The sequence below is a fragment of the Lathamus discolor genome, chromosome 8, assembly GCF_037157495.1.
Source record: "Lathamus discolor isolate bLatDis1 chromosome 8, bLatDis1.hap1, whole genome shotgun sequence".
In the NCBI taxonomy this organism is placed as follows: Eukaryota; Metazoa; Chordata; class Aves; order Psittaciformes; family Psittacidae; genus Lathamus; species Lathamus discolor.
In genome coordinates this window covers 9,643,985-9,668,730 of record NC_088891.1, presented here as the reverse complement: position 1 = coordinate 9,668,730, position 24,746 = coordinate 9,643,985, and the positions used below count along the sequence as shown (strand labels likewise).

General features: G+C 37.4%; 1 protein-coding gene across 2 annotated transcripts; it reads right to left on the bottom strand.

Moving 5' to 3' along the window:
• Nucleotides 1-1,941: 1,941 nt before the first annotated feature.
• CFAP161 (cilia and flagella associated protein 161) lies at nucleotides 1,942-9,137 on the bottom strand. Of its 2 annotated transcripts, XM_065688280.1 has the most exons (8): nucleotides 9,075-9,137; nucleotides 8,852-8,941; nucleotides 8,445-8,680; nucleotides 7,104-7,188; nucleotides 6,145-6,303; nucleotides 4,729-4,802; nucleotides 3,915-4,131; nucleotides 1,942-2,104 (listed from the first exon to the last, which is right to left on the bottom strand). In XM_065688280.1, exons 1-7 carry the CDS (start codon nucleotides 9,135-9,137, stop codon nucleotides 3,942-3,944), a joined length of 897 nt encoding a protein of 298 aa, XP_065544352.1. In that variant the 3' UTR covers nucleotides 1,942-2,104; nucleotides 3,915-3,941. The 2 variants fall into 2 exon arrangements, with proteins under 2 accessions (XP_065544352.1, XP_065544351.1); XM_065688279.1 differs by lacking the exon at nucleotides 1,942-2,104 and having other exon boundaries at nucleotides 3,569-4,131.
• Between the last annotated feature and the right edge of the window lie 15,609 nt (nucleotides 9,138-24,746).

Below are 24,746 nucleotides of genomic sequence, written 5' to 3'. Positions count from 1 at the left end.
AATTTAGGATGAGTGGGCACAGATGTTATCAAAATCACCCTCTTACCTGCCAACTCCACCAAATTTTCCAGTGCTTGGATACTTTCTTCCACTCTTGTGTGGAATTTCTTATTGTAATATTCTCAGTGCTTTTTCTGTTTTGTTTTTTGTTTTGTTTTGTGTTTGTTTTTTTTCCTCAGATGTCTTATCCAGTTACCAAACCTGCCTATGGCCTCCTCCTCTGATCAGCTGAGCTAAAACAATACTTCATGATAACCACAGAAAAGAAAAACAGCCTCTTAAGGATATTGATGTAATTAAGGTGACAGGCCACAGGCTTGTGCTGAGTGCTTGAAAAGCACTTTATAACCACAGCAAATCAGTAAGTTTGGGATAGATGGCATGGCAGAGAAGAAGTGATGTGATTGGAAATATGATTTGGGTAAGCATTAAAAAGAGAGGGAAGAGTTAAAACAGATTTAAAACTGGATTTTCATTATCCAGTGTTACCAATGTGTGAGTTAACTAGTTTACTAGTCAGCTTTACTTTGGTGACTCTATGAATTCTCTGTACCATGTCTTTACTTCAATAATGTGCTGCTAACACATGTCTGTACAGCACAACATGTGCAGATGTAAGTTTTCTCAGTGCCTCAGGCCTCTGAAAAGCTATAGTAGCACAGCAGTAAATCTGAACTAATGCACCCTGTCTCTCAGCAAGGACTAATAGCTCAGGATCAGCTTCATGTTAACAGCTTATGAGCTGCCTGGAATGGAGGCAAAGTGAGTTTTCTCTTCCCACAATGTACTTTGTAGAGCTATCCATATTGGGTCTCATTTGGAAAAAGCATTAAAAGGTTTCTTAATACTCGATTTTGTGTTTCATTGGTATATGGCAAAGTGGTTTACAGACGAGGCAAGCACCACTGCCATTACCTGAATAGGAGCTATATATCAGAACATACTGTGTCTCTAACTGGCAGTTGCAGGATTGTTCAGATCCTGCACTAACATTCAATCACATAATTCTTCATATTAAATCCTGTGTTTATCAATAAATGACCACAGTGGCCAAATCAGACAGACTGTGGTGCATTCTACACCTGACTTTTTTTTCTAGTTTAATACCTGCAAAATCAAAGCAGAATTTTGTCAATTTGTTGTGAAAATGTGCAGAGTTACAATCTCTGTAAATTGGAGTAAGTAATAAAAGTGCCTCTATAAAAACATGCATTGGTTGTCACATCTTTCTATGTAACGATACATTCGTACCTTTATATACAAAGTGAAAGAAAAAGCTCCTAATTTCCTCCAAGTATGTTTTGGTTACAAATTACTTAATGTTGCAATTAGCTTTAAAAAGCTGTGTGCAATACACAGTGTTTTATGTTCTTCTAGCTCCCTTTGTTGCTTAACTTTATTTTCCAAAATCACCATAAAACATTAATGGCATTTCCTAGCCCAGAATTCAGGCCTGATTTAACTTGATTGGCTTTTGTGCCTATATTTCAGGGACTCATTTGGATTTAAACATTTCGTGGTCTTTTACATATGTAGCAGTAATTGTGCTATTTAGAAAAATGTGGTGCCATCATGTGGACAATATAAGAACTGTAAAAAACAGTTTTCAAAAACTAGGTAACAGATGAATATCTGTATTTGATATCATAAATCAGCTGTATTATAAATATCTGTTATATGGTATAAGAAGCTATGCACAAATCTGTGGGTTTAAAACTGTATTAGGTAAGAAAAACTGATAATGTGATCAGGAACTGCTGATTCTATTTTCTTTGTTTTCCAACAGCTTGGGAAGTTCTTTCCCATGAGCACAGACTGATCAAATCATGCACATAAGTCTCCAAGCCATTTTAATCAGCACCAAATTCCAACATTACCTACTTCTGTAGCTATCTGGTTTTCCTCTAAGACTTTACAAAAAATTGGTTTTGTACAGCCCACATTGCTTCTGTTCCACTTCAATGCTTGCACAATCACACAACAGCTCCTATCCATGGTGAAGGCACTCTGCCCACACAGCTCTCATTCCTCCATGAGTTCACATGAAACTTTGTTTCAGCCATGGTTTTTTGGTTTAAGGCCTCTTCTTGTTTCTTACGTTTAACTGAGAAGAAAGAGACTTTGCCAGATTTGAAACAGCTATCCCCAACACCAGTAAATGTCCCCAACAGTCAAATTAGAAACACTGCAGTGCACTCATGCAGCCAAAGTTTTTCTAGTTTAATATCTACAAAACCAAGCAGAATTATGTTAACCTATTGTGAAAACATGCAGAATTTTAATCTCTGTCAATTGGAGTAGTAACAGTGTCTCTATAAAAACACGCATAATTAGTTACATGTCAGGTTTCATATATTTACATAGAAAGTGAAAGAAAAAGTCCCTAAAGATAATTTCCTCAATAATACCCCATCTATAACAGACCTGTGGAGGTTTGCACACAAGGACAGTGATTGAAAACCTGTCTTCTGTGATATGCTACCCCAAAGCAAACCTGCATGTCCTGCTCTGAGACCCTCTATGCCAAGTGCTAACTTGGCCAGTCCCACAGTCTGCTGATTTACTTCATACCGAACAAAGGCAAGAGCTTTTAAAGCCTTGTCAGTGGGTTTGAAACAGCCTATCTGGGAATAAAGCTTTGAGACATGTTTGGACCAGTCCCTTCTTTTGTGAAAGTTTAGTGGTTTCATGTTGGTAAAACTTAAAGTTTTACTTGACCTTTATGAGCATGGATGGCTTTTTGAATTTGAGATTTAAGTAGTATTTTACTCAGAAATTCACTTCCTTTGTGCTGAAAGAGCCCACTCTTGTGGTACAGTAAGAAATGGAATATGTACGCATGTGGCTTTACTAAATGGATATAATGGAATGTCATGCATTAAGTTTCTCTGTGATGCTGTTTCAGCTTCCATATAAAGGCAGGTAACTATGAAGTAATGACATCTGTTTTCCATGTCTTTGCATCTCATGCTTGGTTGATTTTCTTGTTTAAAAAAAAATTAGTTTCAGCTGCAGTTTACCATTCTTGGGCCATTTTTTTTCATGTGGATTCTCCAGTGTCTAATTAGATATGAACACAGATCGCAATCTTTTTCTGACTGGATAAACTTACAGTCTCTCTTATTCTTTTTCTACTTTAGCATATACTTTCATGAGACTTGTTGGGGCTTAATTTTAACAATTTTACCTTGCTGTCAAACTAGGTAGAAGTGATTATGAATTGAAAAATTCTGTGGGTGGGAGGCAAATGGAAAATGGTGGTGGTTGGAAAAAGCTGACGAAAGTCTCTGGTCTGTACCACTGTGCTCAAGTTCTTGATCGGTTGGCATTTAAATGTTTAGAATACATGGCCAAACACACACAAAAAAAAAAATCAATTTATACACTTTTAAAGTTCATTTCCATAAATTGGAAGCCAATCTTGAGATAGACAGCTCATTTGTGATTTTTTTAATAATTCACAACATTGTGCTAGGCAGAGTGTGGAACAAGCTCAACAACCAACTTTCTTTCAGATGAACTTTAAATGTCAAAGTATCCAATGACAGTTCATGAGTTTGGTTTTCAGTGTTCTGGAAACTGTACGCTTATTTTAAAAAGAGTGACACTGGTTTGGTTTTGGAAGAATTGGTTAAGTACCTCCTGAAAGCCAGTAATTTATTGAAAATGTATTAGATTTCCTTGATTTTGACATTTTTTTGCCATCAGTGAATGGGAAAATGGGAAAATGAACCCTTCCTGGTTCATGAATTTTTAACATTCTGCATGATTCATAAAATTCTGTTAGTTTTTTGCCCAATGTATAACCATGATTAGATTGTGCAATATTACTTATGGTAGACTTTCATTTCCATTTTTAAAACAAGCATCTCTAGAATCTGAACAGAAAACCCAGGAGTCAGAATCTCACTGACCTCTATTGGCTGTAGGCTAGGATTTTTTTATTCTGTCTCTTCACAAGACTCATTCTTTCTGATCCACCCTAGCGGACGGTTGTGCCTATCAATCATTGTACTATCCTCATCACTGGGATCTCCTGTAATTATTTCCCAGTAATTCTTATCTTCTTCAGCTTTATGGGTGTCCAGAAAAGTGTGACAAATTACTTCATACTCTCTTCCAAAATAAGACCTGCAAAGTCAAAGAAAAATGGGGATGGGTAGGGGCAATGAATACATATACAAATTCAGCAGATTTGCATTATCTGTAAATTGTTAAGGTTTTTCTCCAGGTTTTTGGGCTTATTCAGAAATATCACCGTTCAATTTTAAATATCAGACCCTTACAAGAAATGCAATAGCCCACTTGGTTTCCTATGAATAATTTAGGAATTTGAAGTCATGAGCAAATGACACTTTTCTAGCTTCAAAGCTAAAGCAGCCTCATCAGTGTAAGGCTCTGGTATACAGACTCAGTATGTATAAGCTGGTTAAGTTCCCATCGCCATTTCTTTCTGACTGAGGAAAACCGGGTACTTAACAGCTGTCCTTTATTTCATCCTCAAAAACCTGATACAAATACTCAGTCACCTCTTGCTCTGAATTTGATAGGAAATGATTGGTATACTCATTTACAATGCTTAATTAAAAGAAAATAAGAGAAACAAGAATATGCGTTCTGCATTCTTTTCATCAGTGTGTTCCTAAAGTACTTGTCTTGCTTCTTACAGTAATTCTTGAGGTTGGCACATTGTTGTGGACATCCCTGCCAGTTATAAATTATGCTTACCTTGTCCAAAAGTTCCTTGGAACAGCCAAGCTGCGATTAGTTTGGCAATGGGTAATAATAATTTTGGAGTTTGCCTGGAAAAGAAAAAACAAAACCAAGAGAAGACACTTGACAGAAATTTTTATACTGATTTTAACTGTTCTTACTTAAATCAAATGCTTTTATTTACTGTTTAGTGTAAGCTGCATCACTCAAGAGTGCTGTATATTTATAGTAAGATATTTTATACCATATCAGTTCTCAACACAACTGGAGTTCTTAAGCCCTCACTCCTTCTGAGCACTTAAAAACACAACTGGAGTTCTCAACCACTCCCTTCTGCTGGGCACTTAGAAAGTAAAATGTCAAGGAAGTATTAGAGTTATTCCAGTGGCCTCTGCCATCAGGGTGATTCTTCTTATAGTTGATATTTGGCATATGAAAGATCCAGATGGTCTGGGGATGCAGCCTAGAAATTGACCTTTCTATTTTACCAATTTGCAAATTTTTTTATATGTAACAGAACTCATTTTTAGTTACTTTCACTTACCAATACTGTGAATAAAGAATGTTGTCTTTGACAGTTACATAATTTTGACTGTATTAGTCAAATGTTAGTAAGTTGATTCATGTAAATGAGTCACTGTTCAAGGCTGTAGGGGAACAGTTATATTTGTTTTATTTTGCCATACTACAACACTTCAGGAAGACCAACAGGTATGTAGAACAGAAAAATACTGCATCTGCTTAACTTATTTACAAAGGGTTAAACTCCATATTTACAAAGGCATCCACTTATCCAGGTGCTTTGAGGGGTTTTTCATACTTTTTAAATTTAATGTGCAGGAGTTCTTAATTGATCAGAGCTCCTAGTACTGGAAATGGAATTTATTGCTCAGAAGTGCTGAAAAGCAGATTCCAAGTACTGTCTTCTCCCAACTTGATAATGTCAACCTTTAAAAAAATTCTGATGAGAAAAACTGAGCAAATCAGCCTCAAAATAAACACCAGAACCTCACAGTTGTATATGCAGATTCCCTGGTTAAAGAGATCATTCTTTCCCTCTCCCCCTTCCTAAAATTACAGGTCAGAACTTACATAAAGAAAACATGTGAATAAAACTGAAAAGAGGGTAGATTTGGATTAGATACAAGGAAGAAGTTCTTTACTGTGAGGGTGGTGAGGTGCTGGCACAGGTTGTCCAGAGAAGCTGTGGCTGCCCCTTTCCTGGTAGTGTTCAAGGCCAGGTTCGAAGGCGCTTGGAGCAACCTGGTCCAGTGGAAGGTGTCTCTGCCCATGGCAAGGAGTTGGAAATGAGCTTTAAGGTCCCTTCTTACCCGAATCATTCTATGAAAATGCACACAACTTGTTTCTAAGTACTCCATCTACTGTTTCAGTTAAATCTTCACAATGTTTTCTACTGTTTTAATTTCTTACAGGAACTGGAAATCCTTCATGTTCAAGACGCAGCTGTGGATCCAAGAAGGCAGCTTGCCAGCGGGTCAAATAGGAAAGCTCATCTGTCAAAAATACTTGCTGAAGGTAAGATTTTTTAGCAAATCTTACAAATGATTTGTGGTCACTTGCTAGATACAACTGTAAATAAAAATATATAATAAGGAGAGTATAAATATAAAAGAAACAGGTCTGTAATTTAAGAAAATATTTTTCAAGTCATGATTTTCTTTTGACTCCTGAAAAATCAGTCTGCCAAGCTAAAGATACACATGAAAAGCCCGTAACATAGATCCTCTACTGTTGATAAACTCAGTAAATAGCTATTCTTTATTCAGGCTGGTGAATAATAATTTAAAATTGAATTTACATTCCGAAGATTCTCTCTCACCAAAGTGGTTGCTGAGAGGAAAATTTTTTCAGTTTATTTTGAGTGCACATGTAACCCATAATGTCTTATTTGCTTCTAACTTGCTGAGGGGAACATGATAACAATATGAATGATTAATAGAAATCTGCTCCCTCAGAATGGTGGAATATATTATATATGTTACCTCATATACCTGCTATAGATTTGTCTTCATAAGGAATGAAATCTCATTTTAGAATTATTTAAAGTAAAAAATAAAAGTCAAAATCACCCTCTAATAATTAATTTCTTCATGATTCACAAGCTAATTTTAATTTTCTTTCTTTCTTTTCTTTTTTAAAATCTCCTTCATCCACACATTCTGTCTGACAGCCCCCTTGGCCTGCACACCTGATCTCAGCAAGTTGCATACACTTTCTGAGTAGGTATTGCTTATCTTGATCTATTTACGATTCTGAATCTGTTCTGTAAAGCTAAGATGCTGAACCACTGTACAGCTTTATATATACAGTAATTAAATGCACACTATCAGTATATGCTGCCATTACCATTAGCAGCCTTATTGTCTTACCATTTGGCCAGAAAACCCTCCTGTTGTCCCAAGACTAAAGGCTTGCCCATATTTAATTGGTTCACCCAGTGCACTTCCATCTACACTGTTAAAATCATAAAAAGGAAGAAAGAAATTATTTTAAAAATCAACTTTACCTTTAAAAAAAAAAAAAAATTTGCTCTATAGTTAGGTCTTGTGGCAATCTTTTGTATGAAGTTTACCTTTAAAAATAGACAAAATATCTTAACTCAAAAGACATTTCATACATGATTTACTGGTTAAAATATTTAACAGAATAGAAAGAGACTGTATTGATCACTTTTAATGATATATTCATTAACATACAGGGTGGAGAAATGCCAACCAATGAAAAACCAATAGGAATTCAGCACTGGGGCCCCCTTTAAAATATACTTAATACAAGCATCTGAAGAATCACGTACTAAAAGCAGAACAGCGTGTGTTTGTGTTTGTATGTAACTTAACAGATGTTGCTAATAATGTATGTAACTGATATTCAGTAATTTGGCTCATCATATCAGCATGCATGCTGGTATATCACTATTTCCAGAATAACCTCTGCTTTTCACAGAAACATTAAGTGCTAAGCTCAGTAAGCATTTTCATCTACAGCTGATAAACTTTTTAATGAGGGACTCAATAGCATTCAGTCAGCAGCTAAGCAAAAACATTTTGGTTGCAGTTCTAGAAGGCCTAAATTATGCTCTTAGCATCAAAATTCTTTCTTGGGTCTAACCCAAAGTGTTTTGTTCAATCAGGATTATATGGGTCAGTTTGTACTCTTATGCGCTATTGTTAAATGCATGCACTCAGGCAGAAATTTCTACTGCTGAGCAGGACCCTGTTCCTCTGTTTCTTCTCCCACAAACAGCTGGAATTAAATATGTCTTTGAGAGAGGGAATATGCTGTTTGGTTAATGGTTTGGGGGGTTTTTTTTAGGAAAACACTGTCCATGTACAGAAAAAGCATCAACGCAAATTTTCACTTCAGAGATCTTATTTGCAGAAGAGTGAATAATGATTCTAAATCAAATTTGGACATGTTTTGAATTCTACAGCTGAAATATGACCACCTTCAAAACAGATGCAGAGTTTATCAAATGATACCGTGAACTCCATTCTGTTTTCACACCATTTCTAAGCTTGTTCAAATTTTCTTGGAATTATTCACATAGGTGGAACAGAATTAAGCGCAATGCACAACCCAAGGTAAAGACTCTTAAATAAATTAATCTTCCTCAAATTCATTTGTATATTAGCAAACTTCATTGCATATTTCTCAAAACAAGCTACCAAAAGATAAAGTAGTAATCCAAAACAACAAATAAAGTTCCAAACCTTAAAATACAGAAAGTATTTCTACCCACAGGGGCCACGCTCTTGATTGCACTAACTCCGTGAAGGGTTTGCAATGGTAGAGGTGAAAATATGGACAGTTCATCCAGATTAACTGCCAAGGTCAGACTGCCGCACACACCACGGGGATTCTCCACCGAGGGTTTGTCGTCGGTATTCAAAAGCATCACTGTGTCCCCAAAATGAACAAATCCATCCTTAGACACTGACAGGTGTATCTAAATAGAAATATACAGAATGTTTTACAGAATTATCTGAAGCTATTATCAGAAGCATTTCAGCATTCAAAATGTTAATCCATAGCATCCTTAATGCATAAAGAATATTAATAACAGCTACTCCAGTCTATGTGGAGTCATTGAGGACTGACATAATCTTAAAAAAATTACCTTCCTTAAAAGATCATCTTGAAGTCTGTTTATTCTCTGTGTTAGAAGTTCTCCTCGTTCTCTTTTATTCAGAAAATCCCTCAAGAGTTCCTGGCAGAGAGAGGGCACGTAGACACGTTATTTAGCACTCACAATCTCAGGTTTAAATTGAACTGAAAGAATCTGGGGTGACACCGAGAGGTGAAGAGTCTGGCGAGGGGAGAGGGGCCCGGCTCCACCTCACCTCCCGCAAACACGAGTCCTCGTTCCAGTTGCCGATGAGCACCCCGGGTCTGTAGGTAGCCATGCTGCTGCCTGGGCCGTGCGGCGTCCTCCGTTGTCATGACGATCGCTATAGCTAGCGATTGGGCCCTGGAGCGGCAGAGCCCGCCAATGAGCGGGAAGGAGGGGGCCGGCCTAAGAGCAGCGCTGCAGGGGTGGGGGTCCTGGAGGGATGCTCAGGGAAAAGGAAGGCAATAAAATAACTCCATAAATGTTAAAAACAGGCAGGAATGCCGACTGCCCTCCTCAGACGTGCCCGGCGGGGCTGGGGACACTGCCGACGGCACACGCAGACTGCAACAAGCCTCTCCTGCAGTTTGTACACTCCAGAGTATTCACTGTTCCTCTGTAGCCCACCTGTAGAACAGTAAATTATTCAAGATTATAGCTTAAATCACGTACGGCTTAAATCACGTATGGCTTAAATCACGTTCATTCTGGGGGCGATGGCCTTCCCCGGATGAACGTGTTTCATGCTGTAGCCAGAGGTGTGTGTATCTGAACAACAAATTCCATGAGCCAAGTGGGAGAAGCTCTTCAGCCCCTGACAGCAAAGTGCTGGAGAAAATGTTCAAGCAAGGGAAGATGTAATTATTCCTTAAATGGAATAGAAGTAGCTATTCTTTGAACGGAATACAGGTGGTTATTCCTTGAATGGAGTAGAGGTAGTCATTCTTGCAGCAATCTGCTGTAGTGGAAGGTGTCTCTGTCCGGGGGTGGAGGGGTGGGTTTGGAACTAGATGAGCTTTCTCTTCCAACCAAGATCATTCTGTGATTCTCTCACATTTATGCCCTCTTAGGAGTACCCACCAGACCAAGATGTAGCAGGGAAAGGCCTCTGCAAGTAAAATAATACTAATAATTAAAAAAAAAATTTGGATTCCTTGCAGTTTTGCCAAGTCTCTCAGGAGCTCTGAAAGAAGAGGCCTGCTGTCCCATAAGGTGGTTTGGCAGAGCCTGGTGCCTTCCTGCAGTGATGTGCTGAGGGTGGTGTTGCAGCTGGGCCCGGAGCAACTTATCCAGCTCCCCATACTGCTTGAGGGGCTGCTGAGACCCTGCTTGCGCCTTCTCAGACACCTCAATGCATGAAAGTGCTTCTGTCCAGGTCCAGTTGTGTGATGATATAGTTGCACAAATACCAGTGGAGATGCTGAAATTCTAGAATTCAAGCCAAGGTACAGTTTTAGTGTGGGACTTTATTTCCAGTCAGGTGGCCTTTTACACTCTGTATTCGTCAAGGAGGTGTATCAGCTCAATGCAACAAGTGAGTTCATGACAGTAACACTACAGTATCGGTGAATATTGTGCATCATAGAATAGTTGGGATTGGAAAGGAAAGCTCACCTAGTTCCAACCCCCTGCCACAGGCAGAGACACCTTTTACTAGACCAGGTTGCTCCAAGCAACCTAGCCTTTGAACACTTCCAGGGATGGGGCATCTGCTACCTCTCTAGGCAATTCTTCCAGTGTTTTATCACCCTCGATGTAAAAAAATTCTTCTTTCTATCTAGTCTGAGTGTATTAGGTGAATGTTTTGATTACAAACATTTTGCTTCATTATTATTTCAGTTTTGGCCCTACTAGGGCAAGGCAGGCTAAGTGAATGTGTTATCTGTTTACTTTCCAGATAGCTTCAGCCAATGATTTTCGATGGTGGCATAGATCCTTGCATGGTTTTCTTGCAAGCTTGCTTTTTAAGGTTTCAATGCTAGGCAATTTAAAAAGCTTAAAGTAAAGTGGGATTTTTTGTATAGACAGGTGGTCTGCGTGTTATCATCGGTTACTTATGGCAACAATTCACATGAAACCTGGCTCTTTTGTATTTGTTTATTTTTAAACCAAACCTTAGTACACAAAATGCTATTCAGCACATCCGAAACCTCTTTAGGACCAAATACAACTCATTTCTGTTCAAATATCACCACCTCGCGGTCAGTTCTGGTAAGTGACGCTTTCCTACATCTAGCCGTGGTAGGAGCAATGCTGAAGTTGTTAAACTGAAATAAGGAAGAAACTTTGTTCACTTTAACTTAACATAAAAAGCAAACAATTTTTGAGGTATCAGATGTGATTTGAAATCTGATTTTTTTGAAGAAAAATTATATTCATTTCCTGTGTTGCTAGTAATTTCTCCTTAGCACTTAAAATTATGTTCATGCTTTTCACAGAGCTAAGGTTTTGATTAGGGTGACTGTTTAATCCAATTGATATGGAATTTATAAAGTTGATTTATCACACTTTTTTCAAAACTGCATAATATAATTGAACTTAATTAACTTTTGAGTATCTCAATGTGCAATGCTTAAGAAGTTTCAAATCTCTTGGATTTTTTGTTTCAAAATTAAGCCACTTTTAAATCAATATTCAGTAATATGTATTTTTCTAAAACTATGTATTATACTAAGGCATATTATTAAGAAAAGCACACTCTGTCTTGCTGTGCATGGAACTGATGCATAAAATCCACAGAAAACTTCTGTAGTTTTGTAGACTTATACACTATCTGTACCTAGTTGCTCATAGATTCTGGTGCAAATATTATAAAGAAACAGGCATCTACACTCAAGATGTAATTGTGTGCAGAATTATCTTCATGCATCTCCTAGCAGGATTACACCGTGATTGTCCTTGTCACCTGGAAGGCTTTAATTTTTGATTGCATAGTATTCCATGCAAACAATCAGAAAGAGCTCCCTCTAAACATGTTTGTAAATTAAGCATCTTTCCTGCAGGAGAGGTTACAGGCCTATTCAACCCAGCCCAGTTTCCTTTTGAGCAGATAAAATCTATGTTTACTCCTAACAGTTGTTTGCATTATTAAATGGTGTGAAGAAAAGCTGTACTTGTGAAAGAACTGGTCTGTGTTCTGTGTGTTAACTTAGCCAGCACACAAATTGACCAGACTTAAAGGTATATGTGCTTTATTAGAAACATTAGTACTTTCCTGGTACTTTTCTGTTAAATACAATTATAGTCAGTGTACTTTCAGAAACTCCTCCCCTACTATTCTAGAATTAAAGCTTTTTTCTCCTCTTTTTTTTTTTTTTTCTTTTTTTCTTTTTTTAATGAAAAAGAACTAAATGATTGAGAAGACCAAAAATAGCAGAGAGCTGTTTAAACCATTAGTTTACATAAAAAGGTGGACTGGATAGGCTTTTAATTGCCTTAAAATTGTCAGTAATGTGTGAGATAGAGTTTTAAATGATTTAATATATAAATGAATTGGTGTGTATCAGTAGTACAAATTACCATAGCTTACTCAAATCTGGCAAAAAGGGCAAGGTCTGAGTGGATATGAACATAAATTAAGTCCAAGGAAGAGGTATGCCATCTTTATTTAGAGGTAGTGGTAGAGCATTATATTTTTCTGTGAGCTCTTTCACGCACGTATGTTCTTATTTCATGGTGAAAAACATTTTTACTCGTGTGACTGCTTTTCGGAAATTTATGAAATTGTATTCATATGGCAAAAAATACTACACCAATGTTTAATCATACACAGGTTGAATGAAAGCATTGTTAATACCTGCCTTTACTGCCTTGGGAGAATATCTGGGGTTTTTTCCCAAGCTTTCTTTTGTTTTTCCTGTTGAAAATTATGAATATGCCAAATTTGATTAATAATCCAGACTAAATAATGCTGCACAGGAGTAACACATGTTCTTCGGAACAATTTGTCTCCGTTCGTTTTATTATTTCACACTAGCATTATTCTGACATGTGCTGTGAATCAAAGCATAGTTATAATTTTTCTTTGATGTTATTAGGTTTCTGGCTATTAAAATGATTAATCTCCTTGTTAATAATATAACTACAGTTTCTTATTCTAAACGATTCCCCAAACAGTCATGTGTTTGCGTTCACAGCACAAAATGAATTTAAGTAGTTTATGCGATAAGATTTAATGATTGTTGTTTTGCCAGACACCTGTACTGATGTTTCCCATTTTGGCTATGAATTTCAGCATGGAGTTTTCCTGTAATGCTGGCTGCTGAGGAGCGATAAACCTATTCATGGTATAGTTTCTGAAAGCTAGTAATCCATTAAACAAACCTGTCAGTCTACATTTTACAGGAAAGGGCAGTGGGATGCTTCTGTGTTGTATTGGTAGTAAGTTTGCTGACGAAACTTTCCACAAGTGGAAAGTTCCCTGATATCAGATCTGTTTGCAGACATGTGAAATCGCTGTGGTTGCTCATTTGGTGTTTTATAACCAAAAGATTCTGCTTGAGAAACAGGGAAGGAGGAGGAATCATTTGCAATGCATCTAAGACTGCCAAACACTTGCCAGTTAAAGTTTGGATTATGTTATCCACATCTCCATGGTATTTTCATTCTATTGGTCTCTAATTTAGACTTGTACAGAGCATGCCTTTCAAGAAATTGTTGTATAATGGAATATTTTCCCTTCAAATGGAGCTGTTTCATCATGACTGATCACTCTAGCTGTTTGAAGATTCTCTCCTCTGCCTGGCTGAATCTTATTCAGGAGCTGGGCTTGAAAAACTGCTAGAGCTCTGAATCTATCAGAAAAGATTTCATTTCAGGACCAGTCACTAATGAAAAGAATATAGAAATATTAAATATAACACTGTATGTTGCAAAGAAATTCATGTTAACTCTGAAGAAGCTAAAATACTTTCATTGGCAAGAAATAGCTCAGCTGAGAATTATGGTGTTTATTAGCACAAGCAGAAACATCATTAACAAAGCCGCATTGCTTCTTATACTTCCCTTCACAGGGCTGTGCACTATGTATATCTACCCACAGGCAATTAGAAATTCTTATTTTTCAGACTATGGGGTATTTGTCCAAGCTACCACGACCAGAACAATGAGGCTGGCCAGGTCATTGGCTATGTAAAAGGTTTATATTTAATTTGCAGTATTTAAGGTACATGATAGGAGCTCAGCTGACATTCTTAAGTACTGCTTGCCAGGGACCTACTTGAAGAGACTTTTGTTAAGTCATGTTCTACCCTACTTCCAATATATTGAGTGCATTGCATTTAATGGGCTACAAAGTTCTGTCATTACCCCCAGGCACTGACACAAAATCATTGTGAGTGAGGTGTGGTCCTATTTATAACAAGTGGAAAGCAGGTCATTGTCTCTCTTGTTTACTGATCTGTTTAAACTCTGGTTTCCATGAATACTCATGCTTGAGATTTTGAAATTTGCTTTCTGTTAGCAATTTTTGCATATAAAAAGCAGTAACACCATTGTATGTAGGGAAAAATAAAAGCCCTAAACTCCATGACTTTAGCTGACTGATTACGGGAGTTGTTCAAGCATGCAGTGCTGCCAGTGTGAACCTACTGCTCCTGAAACTGGAAAGCAACATTTTTGCATGACCTTTTGTGGACTCAGATCATTCTTTTTCTTCCCACTTCAGGGCTAACTACAGACAGTGCTAAGAATTGCTTTTGCTTCCCTGTTTAGCCTTGCCCACACTGTGATTCTTATCTTCTATTGTGGATTGCCTATGTGCATCAGCCATGGCCTGGTTATGTCACTTCTCTCCTTTTGGATTTTACTTCCTTGTGACATAGTGTTAAGATGGAAAACAGTCTGTTCCCTTTGTTTTCCGTGGTGGAAATACCTGCTTCAGTCTCTTGAAGCAAAGTGATGATGTTTAGAAATAACACTAGAGATGCACGTAAGTCATCATGTTCAAATGTTCAGCCTGGAGAAGAGAAGGCTGCGTGGGGACCTAATAGCAGCCTTCCAGTACCTGAAGGGGGCCTATAGGGATGCTGGGGAGGGACTTTTCGTCAGGGATTGTAGTGACAGGACAAGGGGTAACGGGTTAAAACTTAAACAGGGGAAGTTTAGATTGGATGTAAGGAGGAAATTCTTTCCTGTTAGGGTGGTGAGGCACTGGAATCGGTTGCCCAGGGAGGTTGTGAATGCTCCATCCCTGGTGGTGTTCAAGGCCAGGTTGGATGAAGCCTTGTGTGGGATGGTTTAGTGTGAGGTGTCCCTGTCCATGGCAGGGGGGTTGGAACTAGATGATCTTGAGGTCCTTTCCAACCCTAACTGTTCTATGATTCTATGATTCTAAGTCCATCTTCGAACCTGTGCTGAATTTGCTTGTTAGAAGCTGTATCCCACTGGGCCCACATCAGAAGTTTATTTGTGGTAGTTAAGGTTTAGAGCTAAATAAATGTTAGCAATCAGAAAGCTTTACTTTGGTTCAAATTAATCTGTATGGTACATACAATGAACTCTTATGAAACAGGAACAGAAAGTGACATGTATTTATACCACAAAACATGAATCAGTTAAATATTTCTGGCAGAACAAAAAGGAACATGATGAGAATCTTTTGTCCTGAAGGGAAAAGAACATGAGTACTGTAATTGTTTTTAACATTTTCTGCCACCATTCCACTATTTATGGTTTTGATTTGGATGACCTTACTCTGGCACTGTATTTATGTCAGACATCACGGCCTACAGAAAGTATTTTATATGTCTGAAGATGTTGGCAATTGTTCTAATCTGAGACTCTGAACATTTGGGTATTTCTTTGTTGCTATTGGTTAGTAAACTAGTACTTTTTAGTTGGTAGCTTTTTTTTTTTTTGAGCTGTGGGAGAGAAATGTTATTTCAGTATAATGCTGGGGACCCAAGGAACAGACAGCACACCAATAATGTAATAAATAATAAAATTACTAAAATGGTCATTGCATTGTACAGTGTATTTGCTACTCCAAAATGAAAAGCTAGGCTCTTCATTCTTTGAACACCTCTTCTGGGAGAAATAACTTACTTGCTGAAGTAACTTTTGAGTATTGATGTGTCCTGTTCGCTCCTTTCAGTGGAATGAAATGGTACAGAATCACCCACTTTCCACCAAGTTTTACCTGAATCCCACTGAAACACTGCTAGAGTTCTGAATCTCAGAAAAATGTAATTTAAGGAGCAGTCACTAATGAATATAGAAACATTCAGTATGTCTCCAAGGAATAACAATGTATGTTGGAAAAGAGATTCATTAGTGTAAAAGCAAGGGTTGGGGCTTTTCAGAAAGGTGGTAGACTATCTGTCCACAGGAACAGTATTTTTTGCTGTGAGATGAGTGCTGGTTTGTCAGTGCGTGTATTGCTTATATAGAACACTGGGCACCTTCCACAAGAGGGTGTCTGTACTCCCTGGTAAAGGGAGCCTCTGAAAGCACCATTGGATGTTTCTGTCTCATCAGAGGTAGGGAACTCTTGACTAAGGTTCACTTCAGAATAAAATGTGTTTGAAAGGTGTTATTTATATTCATTGAGAAAATTAAAGAGCAGATTTTCCTCCTCCTTCAGCAATGTCTCTGATAGCAGGAAGCTGTTTTCAATAATATATGCAGAGCTAATTAAAAGGTAGGGATTTCATGTGGAGATCACCAGGCCATTATTTAAACTTTTGGGAATCTGTCTGGGAGAGAGGACGTAGACATACAAAAGAATGCAGAGAGTCATTGTCATACATACAATTGATTCATATCTTACATGGTCCCTAAGAAAATTTATTTAATCTTTGTAGCAGTTCCTGAGGAGTAAGTAACGTCAAATAAATGCAGAAGTTTCAGGGCCATTTAGCTTTTAACTAGTGCTTTCAAATGGAAAGTAAAACCTCAATTACCTTTGAGCATCCTTAAGCAGTAGTAGCTATAGGAAACAAGAAATGAAAGCACAAAATTAGTGATATAAAATCTAAGGGGCTATATTCAATGAGCAAAAAGCTGATAGATTTTCTTTTTCAAGATACACCACTGATGTAAATGGACTTCTCTTTGCATGAGATGATAACCAAAGATAGAATACATTTGCATTTATCTCCAGTTTACATTGTCTTTTGACATTAAAAACTGTTCTCTGTCTTACAGAAGTCATGTGGGGATGGAGTTCTCTATGGAGAACAACCACAAAGAACTTTTTAATCTCTGTTGATCCTGGCAGCAGTTTTTGGCAAAACTTATAGCAGCAATGGTGTCTGACAGAAGACTGGCATGATTTCCCATGATGTAACAGGGTATGCAAATGATTCAGTGCAGCTAACTTTGAGATAAAAAAATTCTGAATAGAGATGGTCATGCAGGAATGCAAATTTCAAGTCTTAAGAGTATAGATACGCAATCAGGGCGACGATTCAGGCTTTATGTCAAAATATTACTGAATGTCCAAAATAAGAAACATCAAAGAACTCGTTAAGTTAACAAAGAAGTTTCATGTAATAATCTAGCCCACTTAGGGAAACAGAATAAATTCAGAGATGAAAAAGCTGAATTAACCTTGGGAGACTGGCTGGATCCGAACACTGGCAGTAGGGAAAGAGGAAAGTTTGCCGCAGCAGCTGGATGGAGGAATAAGTAGCATTCTTGATTCCTTCAGACTCAGGGCATGAAGAAAACGTAACATCTGACCATAGGGCTCTGGTTGATAAGGAGTGCAGTAGTGCTATCATCACAGAGAGGGAAGTTTTAGAATAAATATTTTTCTTTTCCTCCTCCTGTTCTCTTTTCTTCCATTGTTCTACTCCTTTCAAATTCCATTTTATGTACTTCTGCTACCTCTCAAGTTGTTTTTTTCGTCCATTTTGTTTCTTTTTTCCTAATCTTCTGTTTCACAGAATCTATGAAGGCCGCTTTGCCCCTTGAGAATTCATTGGCACTTCCCACAAGACTACTGTTACAGGTATTTTTGCTGATATGGATTCCTGCAAGTACTTAACTGAGTGTCATATATATTCTCATTATTTTATCCATTATTTTTTGTAACGACTGTTCTCTTTCCTCCCCTCTTGTGCTATTTGTTATACACTGTCTAAAATTTAGACCAGAATAAAACTGAAGGACAGTGCCTTCATCTGTTCTGAAAGGTATAGTGAAAATCTTGGGGTTTCTTACATATTTTTATAAATGTGTCTCATTTGAGAGTGTACTTATTATTTCTGTAGCAAGTGTTTTCTGCTGGCTGCATCTTACACAGTATGAAGTGTGAAAGTGTCTAAAAAGGAAAATGAGTTGTTGAAATTAGGTGTGGCCTTCTGCAAGTTGCAGGTGCATCCTCTGCTTAGGTGAAGTTTGGCTAGGTTTTTTCACAGCAAGGTTACTTACTTTCCCACTTTCAGCAGAAGTCTTTCTATTGTACAGTCCGTGCTGACTTTAAATAACAGTTTTTAAATCTGGTTTTCTTCCCCCAAAATGTTTTTGAATTCTTGCCAAAAAAAAAAAAAAAAAAAAAAAGGAGAAAGAAGAAAGCAAACAAACTGAGTAAACACGTATGTGAAAGGAGAAATGTCTGCAACACAGAATGTGTCTGATTCTTCTTTCTGTGTATACCCAGGAAGTGCAAAACCAAGACCTGCAAAGACATTTTTAGGAATAGCTCTGGCTGTGGTAAACTTCTAGCGGAAGCTGATCAAAGTAGTGAGCTTCAGACTATAAAATCATGAGGGATTCTGTTCCCATCAGCAGGAAAATATTCTGGAAGCCTGGCAGCATCTGTTACTTCTTAATTTTTTTTGCATGTCATATTTTGTGTCATTAAGAATCCTTCAGGATTCTAGTTAAACTTGGAAACCTGGGGGACAGTTTTGTTGCTTTAATAATTTCTAAGGCTCCTGTAAAAGGTTTATATTTCCATGCCAGTTTAGCATGCTTATTTATTACCAAGGTTTGCTGTTCTCATCGTTTTCTGTATCCTGGCATGGAACAGTCCCTCATTTAATTTATTCCTTTGTTAGCCTTTGTACAGCTGGTGAACCAGTAATCCTAGCAAAAGCTATCAAATGTGCCAAGAATTAAACTAGGTTCTTCTTCAAGAAGCAGTAAAGAAGATACTTAACTGCTCTATGATATCCTTCTCACTTTAATGAGAGATAAATCTAATAATAACTGCTTATAGTGCATAGCTGTGTTTACTTCAAAGCATGCTTAAGGTTATCTAGAGAAACTTCAATAGGTCAGGAAGGCAGTTATTTGTTCTTTACAGGTAGAGAAATTGAAACAGGGTGTCTGTGCTTTGCAGGTAGAGAAACTGAGGTGGGATGAGAAAGCCATAGGCCAATCATGAACTTTGAATGACTGAGCTCAAGGATACAGAGCCCCAGTAGGTTTTGAAGGCTCTCTAGCTAATAGAAATTCTCTGCCATCTCACTATGTTAAGTAATAAAAGTAGCTAATAATAACTCTGTAGCAAAGCCTCACATCATTCTACCACACTCAGCTGTAGTTATAAACAGCTCTTCAATTGTCTGTGAAAATATAAGCATGTAAATAATATTTTAATCATTCCCTCCGTTTTTCCTTTCTCACTAATAATTACTTTGCTTTAGTTCTCTGTTTGGTGTTCTTTTCTCTTTCCATGTCCACCCAACCTTTTCCCCTATGTGTTTCATAACATGTCCTTCTTTATTGTGTCTTCTTCTAACAATAACATACCAATGAGATGTGTAATCTTCCAGACTGGGGAAATAGTTTTTATAGCCCAAAAATTACAAGTTGGAAAATAGGAAGGAAATGTTATGCATATTAAAATCTCCAGGAGTTTGGGGACCACAGACCAAGCTACCAGGCTCCAATGAGTGTTCTCTTAGCATTTCATCCATTTGGATGTTTTCAAACTGGTGTCCAGCAGCATAAAGGACCAACTCTGGATCATCATCTTTACATTATTAGGTCAGCTCTTATAGCCACAAAAAGTTTCTAGCTGGATCTTCAGCCTTCCTTACGCCTGAGCTAAAAACAAGGTATTGGCTACACTGGATAATATATATTATTCCAGGGAGGCACGCAAAAACATAGTATTTTCTGATTTTGTTGGCAATTATTACAATATCTATCGAGACAGGTTGATAAATTTTGTATTTTTTGGTCAATAATAATAAATTAACTACTTCTTTGTTACCATTTTCATTGCAGGCCTGGAAAGAGAAATTGACTTATGAGAAAAGAAAAAGATTCTAAGGGCAGTTTTCTTCCAGTATAATTCATAATCACTTAACGATTTAAGGTAGGCATTTCGGTGCAGGCTGGCTAAGTGGTACCTGGAGCTGTCCAGATTTTTTGTGTTGCAAAAAAGCACTGCCTATATAATTATACCTGTCATTAGTGCAAAAAAGGTAGTTCAAAGCACTGAAATTAAAAACCATCATCCCTACAGTACTTTTTGTTGTCCTGTCTGTCATCCATAGTGTTTTGATCCTTGTTGGTAGAAGCTTGCTGGTAGCAGATGGAATCTTGTAGTGGTCTTACCATTCTTTTCAGCAGCATGTTGTTCTCATGTATTCCTGTGTTGTCCTAATCTCCAGCCTTTGACATGGTAGCATCCTGAATAATGTATTTGTATATTTTCTGAGAAAAGTACCAACATGTGTTTTTTACCTCAGTACAAAAGTCTGGAGATGAAACAGGCACTGTAGGCAGAGGCAGAGATGTTGTATGGACATAAAGGGTAAAGACAGGAAGTTTGGAAAGGGAAGTTGAAACCTGTAAATGAGATTCAAAGAGGAGATGAAATACGATGCATGTCAGGCAAAGCAAATGATAATTCCAGCAAGCTTCTGGATACACTGGAGAATAAGGCAAGGATTTCAGGAAGGAAGAGGAGGCAGTGAGACAGAATGATTCTTCTCAGTGTGGTTGAGAGCAAATAATGCCTTGGTCCTTTTTTTTTTTTTTTTAATAATAGTAGATACTCCAAAGCACTCTGGTCTTTGAAAATTTATTTGTGGTGCAGGTTACACTGATTGTTTCTAGAGATTTGATGAAGGCAGAAGAATACTATTTTCTAGTGGCACTAAGTCCTGAAAATAAGTGTTGTAGCACCACTATGTAATTAATGCCAAATGTGTCATCATGCCTTAGTCACTGAAAGGAATTTAGGATGGATGCCTGTTTTCTCAGTGAATAAAATACCATTTCACCCTAATTAGACTCGTTTTTACCGAGGACAGTGGTTGAATTAGATTAACAATACCTCCGTCTTCAATACTGCGACAAAGAGAAAAGAACGTATAATAAATTCTGCACCAAAAAAAAAAAAAAGTAGCATCCATCTGCGGTGATTTTAGTTCTTTCTTGGATGACCAAATAAAAAACAAGTTCTGTTGAGCAGCTAGCACTGCAGATGTTCAAAGTGCCATTGTCTTCAATGGATAACTGCTAGTTTTGTTCAGTGATCATTATGGGTGAATGTTTCCCATCATTGTTAACACCAGAGCAGTTCCTGGTAGGAGGTCTACTGTAGATAGAGCTTCTCTGACTGTGAATATTTTTACTGTCTTTTAGTCCCACTGTAAGCTAATGAAGCATGTGCAGTTGCACAGTCTCCTCTCAGGTTTGCACCAGATTTGGCTTCATTGAGGTTTGCAAGGTGCATAATAAAAAAGGTCTGAGATATGTGGAAGTTTTTGTTTCATATCTCAAATAGTCTGTTGTGATAACAATATCCTTAGAATAAAAAAGTAAGCCTACTTATTAATCCTGCATCCCTCCAACTTTTTATCCCTCAAAAGTGTTAACTCATACATTGCATCCAGCAGTTCTTAGAAATTTGGGCCATGTGGTAATCAACATATTGTCTTTTCTATATTGTGGGCGTTGCTTTAAATGTGACATTTTATTTGGTGAAATTACCTAGAGCCTTAGGCTGTACTGAAGTAGTCAGCAAGATCACAGTGAAAGAATACTAGCCAAATAAGATGTGAACATAAATATCTTTAAAGCTTTTAGACTTGCAAGTTTATGGAATAAATATTTGTTTCAAGAACTCCAAAAAGCAGAACTGAGACAGTTCTATGTGTGCTTTTCAGTTCATTCATTTCTCTTTATATCTGCTGACAATGAATTCACATATTAGTATTACGCTAAATCAATTTTTATGAAGAGTTTGGTTTCTTGTACTCATACAGCATCTTCAGCCTTTCCTTGTGGAAAGATTTCATTCTTAAGGTCCTTTTGTAAGACCTGAATAGCCTTGATCATTCAGAAAAGTAAGAACAAAACCAGAAAACCTGCACACTCTGAATTGTATTATGTCTTTCTGGTTTTCTATTTAAATTTTCATTTGTAATGTCAAAATCATACATTCTCAAAGTTGCAGAGGAAGGGAATACAAATAATTTGCTTGGTTTTTAAATAAATTTTAAAATGCTGGTGTCAGTGACTCTTTGATATGCATGAGCACGGAACAAACTAAGTTTTTAAACCCATGTTCTTGTTAAGTTTTGGTAAAACTTCTGTAAACCGCTGAGCTTTTCCTGGAGTAATTCACTAACAAGCCTCTCCATTTTGCAGATCATTTTACTGTAGGTTTGCTGAGCATTCTCAGCTGGTTTTAGTAATAATAAAATAAGTTTACTGAGAACAATATTTTCTGTTAAATCCTGCAGGTTTGCTACTGTACTGCTTTTTTCATGTAGGGGCATGAAGTATACTTCATCCACTAGCTGTATAACTATCAACTAGTTCCAGTCCTACATGTACCTTCTGTATTTTTCTTCCAGCTTTTGGAATAAAGTCCCTGTAGACTAATGAGCTAGACAGTAAGCCTATTATCCTGCTAGTGTAGTGTTCGTAATCACACAAAATCCAGTTGTCACAGGTGATAGAGTGATAGTTGACCAGTAAATTATACTATGGGACCATACCTAAAACCGGAGTGATTTGTAGGATTGACAGCAGACTACATAGTTAAAATACTAACTCCATGTTCTGTTCAGTTCCTTCTGACTGTTTTGTAGTCTTTGCATGGTCATTAGTTCAGATTTGGGTCAAGTCCAAAGACAGAATTCATGTTAATTTGTGGGCTTGATAAAATGAGTTGCTGTGAACAGTCCACTTCCCAGAAAGGAACACTGCAACAAACAATATTGTTTCCTGCATTCTTGATGATAATCTCAGTGAAGAGTGGGAGAATGGACTGGGAGGTACAATCCCATGAGGCCAGGACTGGAGGAGTTTTACAGAACAATGTTGTGGAAGTAACACAACATTGCCTTTTCTGCTTGTGTTAAAAGAATTGGCTTCTACTATTATACTGCCATGAACCTGAAGTGGTTGCTAATTCATTTAGAAAGCTGAAACCACAGACAGTTCTGAATAAAACACTTTTAAAAAATTACTTTACCATCCATGATAAGGGCACAGATTTTGTAAAGCTTCACAGCAAGTTATTTTTATACTTTTAAAAATTAATTATAGTTTAGATTGAAAAAATATGAGCAAGTGCTCATTCTTTATCCTGGAATCCTTGAAGGGAGCCTCTTGCAAGGGCTGGCAAGGTCTAACCAAGTTACAGCAAGAGACCTGTCAAGCAAGGGCCCGCACTCCTGGGGTTTCCAACTGCCAAGGAAGAGGGTTACTGGAGATGATGAAGGTGCCAGCTGTGAGAGCACCTTGTGGGAGAGGATGTGGTAAGAGATAAACTGATACAGACTTTTGAATGAAAATCAAAAGTCTGGAAACTGCCATTAGGTGATGATACAGTGTGTGAGAGGAAAGGAGTCTAAGCAGAGAGTTTACCTACATTAGCATTTTGGTTATTATGCAAGACATATGAATTATGGTTGTTATGCAAGACATATGTCAATTATGCAAAACATAGCATTTGGGGGGCAAATCTCAGTGTGTTGGATTGGTTTGCAGAATAGTTTGAAGCTAGACTATTCTTGGAGAAAATTTAACAAGAAACTTTATTCTAGGTTTGCACCTCATTTCCTGATCCTATATCTGATGTAAAACAGTGTGTGTGTGAGACATTTAATCTGAGGACCAGACAAAATCTAGTCCAAAGTTAAACCATAGAAAAGTAGATTGCGTAAGCATGAAGGTCTGAGAACAAATTGTTTTGATGTACTTATCCATTCCTATTGTGCCCAAAATTACTGGCTAATGTAGATGTAATATATATTGACAAACTGGCAATTATTCAACTCTATTTTAATCTTTTATTCAGAGAATTACTCTGAACTTCTGCTTTGGTGCTTTCTGGTAGAAAAGCAACAGCTACATCTGTTTCTGTGAACCGGACTGGCCATGCATTTGCTCTTTAGTAGAAAGTCTGCACTAGAAAGATTTCTGAGTCTCCCAGCCAACCACAGATTCAGGAAAGGACATACCAAACCTGCCTGAAATCCTGGATTTAAGTGTTTTGTAATTTTACAGCTGGAAAGATAAACACCGGAAAGACACAGTGGAACTGTGTAATCCTCAAGATTCCCATACATATCACTCATTCCCCTACTCATCATTCCATTTTCCCTCACATTTTATGGTGTAAAGGTGATTCATTTAGACAGAAGAGAACAAAATAACCGCTAGGCAGAAATCAATCTGTCTGCACAGAAGCTATTTTTAAATCTGTTTAGAATAGCACACGCTTTTTCCTGAAATGTGTTCGATGATCATCATTCATATGACAGAATGGTGTGTGCGCTCATGTAATTTCTGTTGGGTATTTTGGGTTTCAGAGAAAGCAGGAGCTGCTTGAGAGCTAACAATTGCTAAAATGCTCAAGATGCTATCATTTGAAGTCTTGAAAATTCCCATAAAGATGGCATGTCAGTAGTGGATTAACATTAAAACTCTGGTATATAACAGGAAATTATGCTTAAATCTGGGGAAAAAAACAATAGGCAGTAAG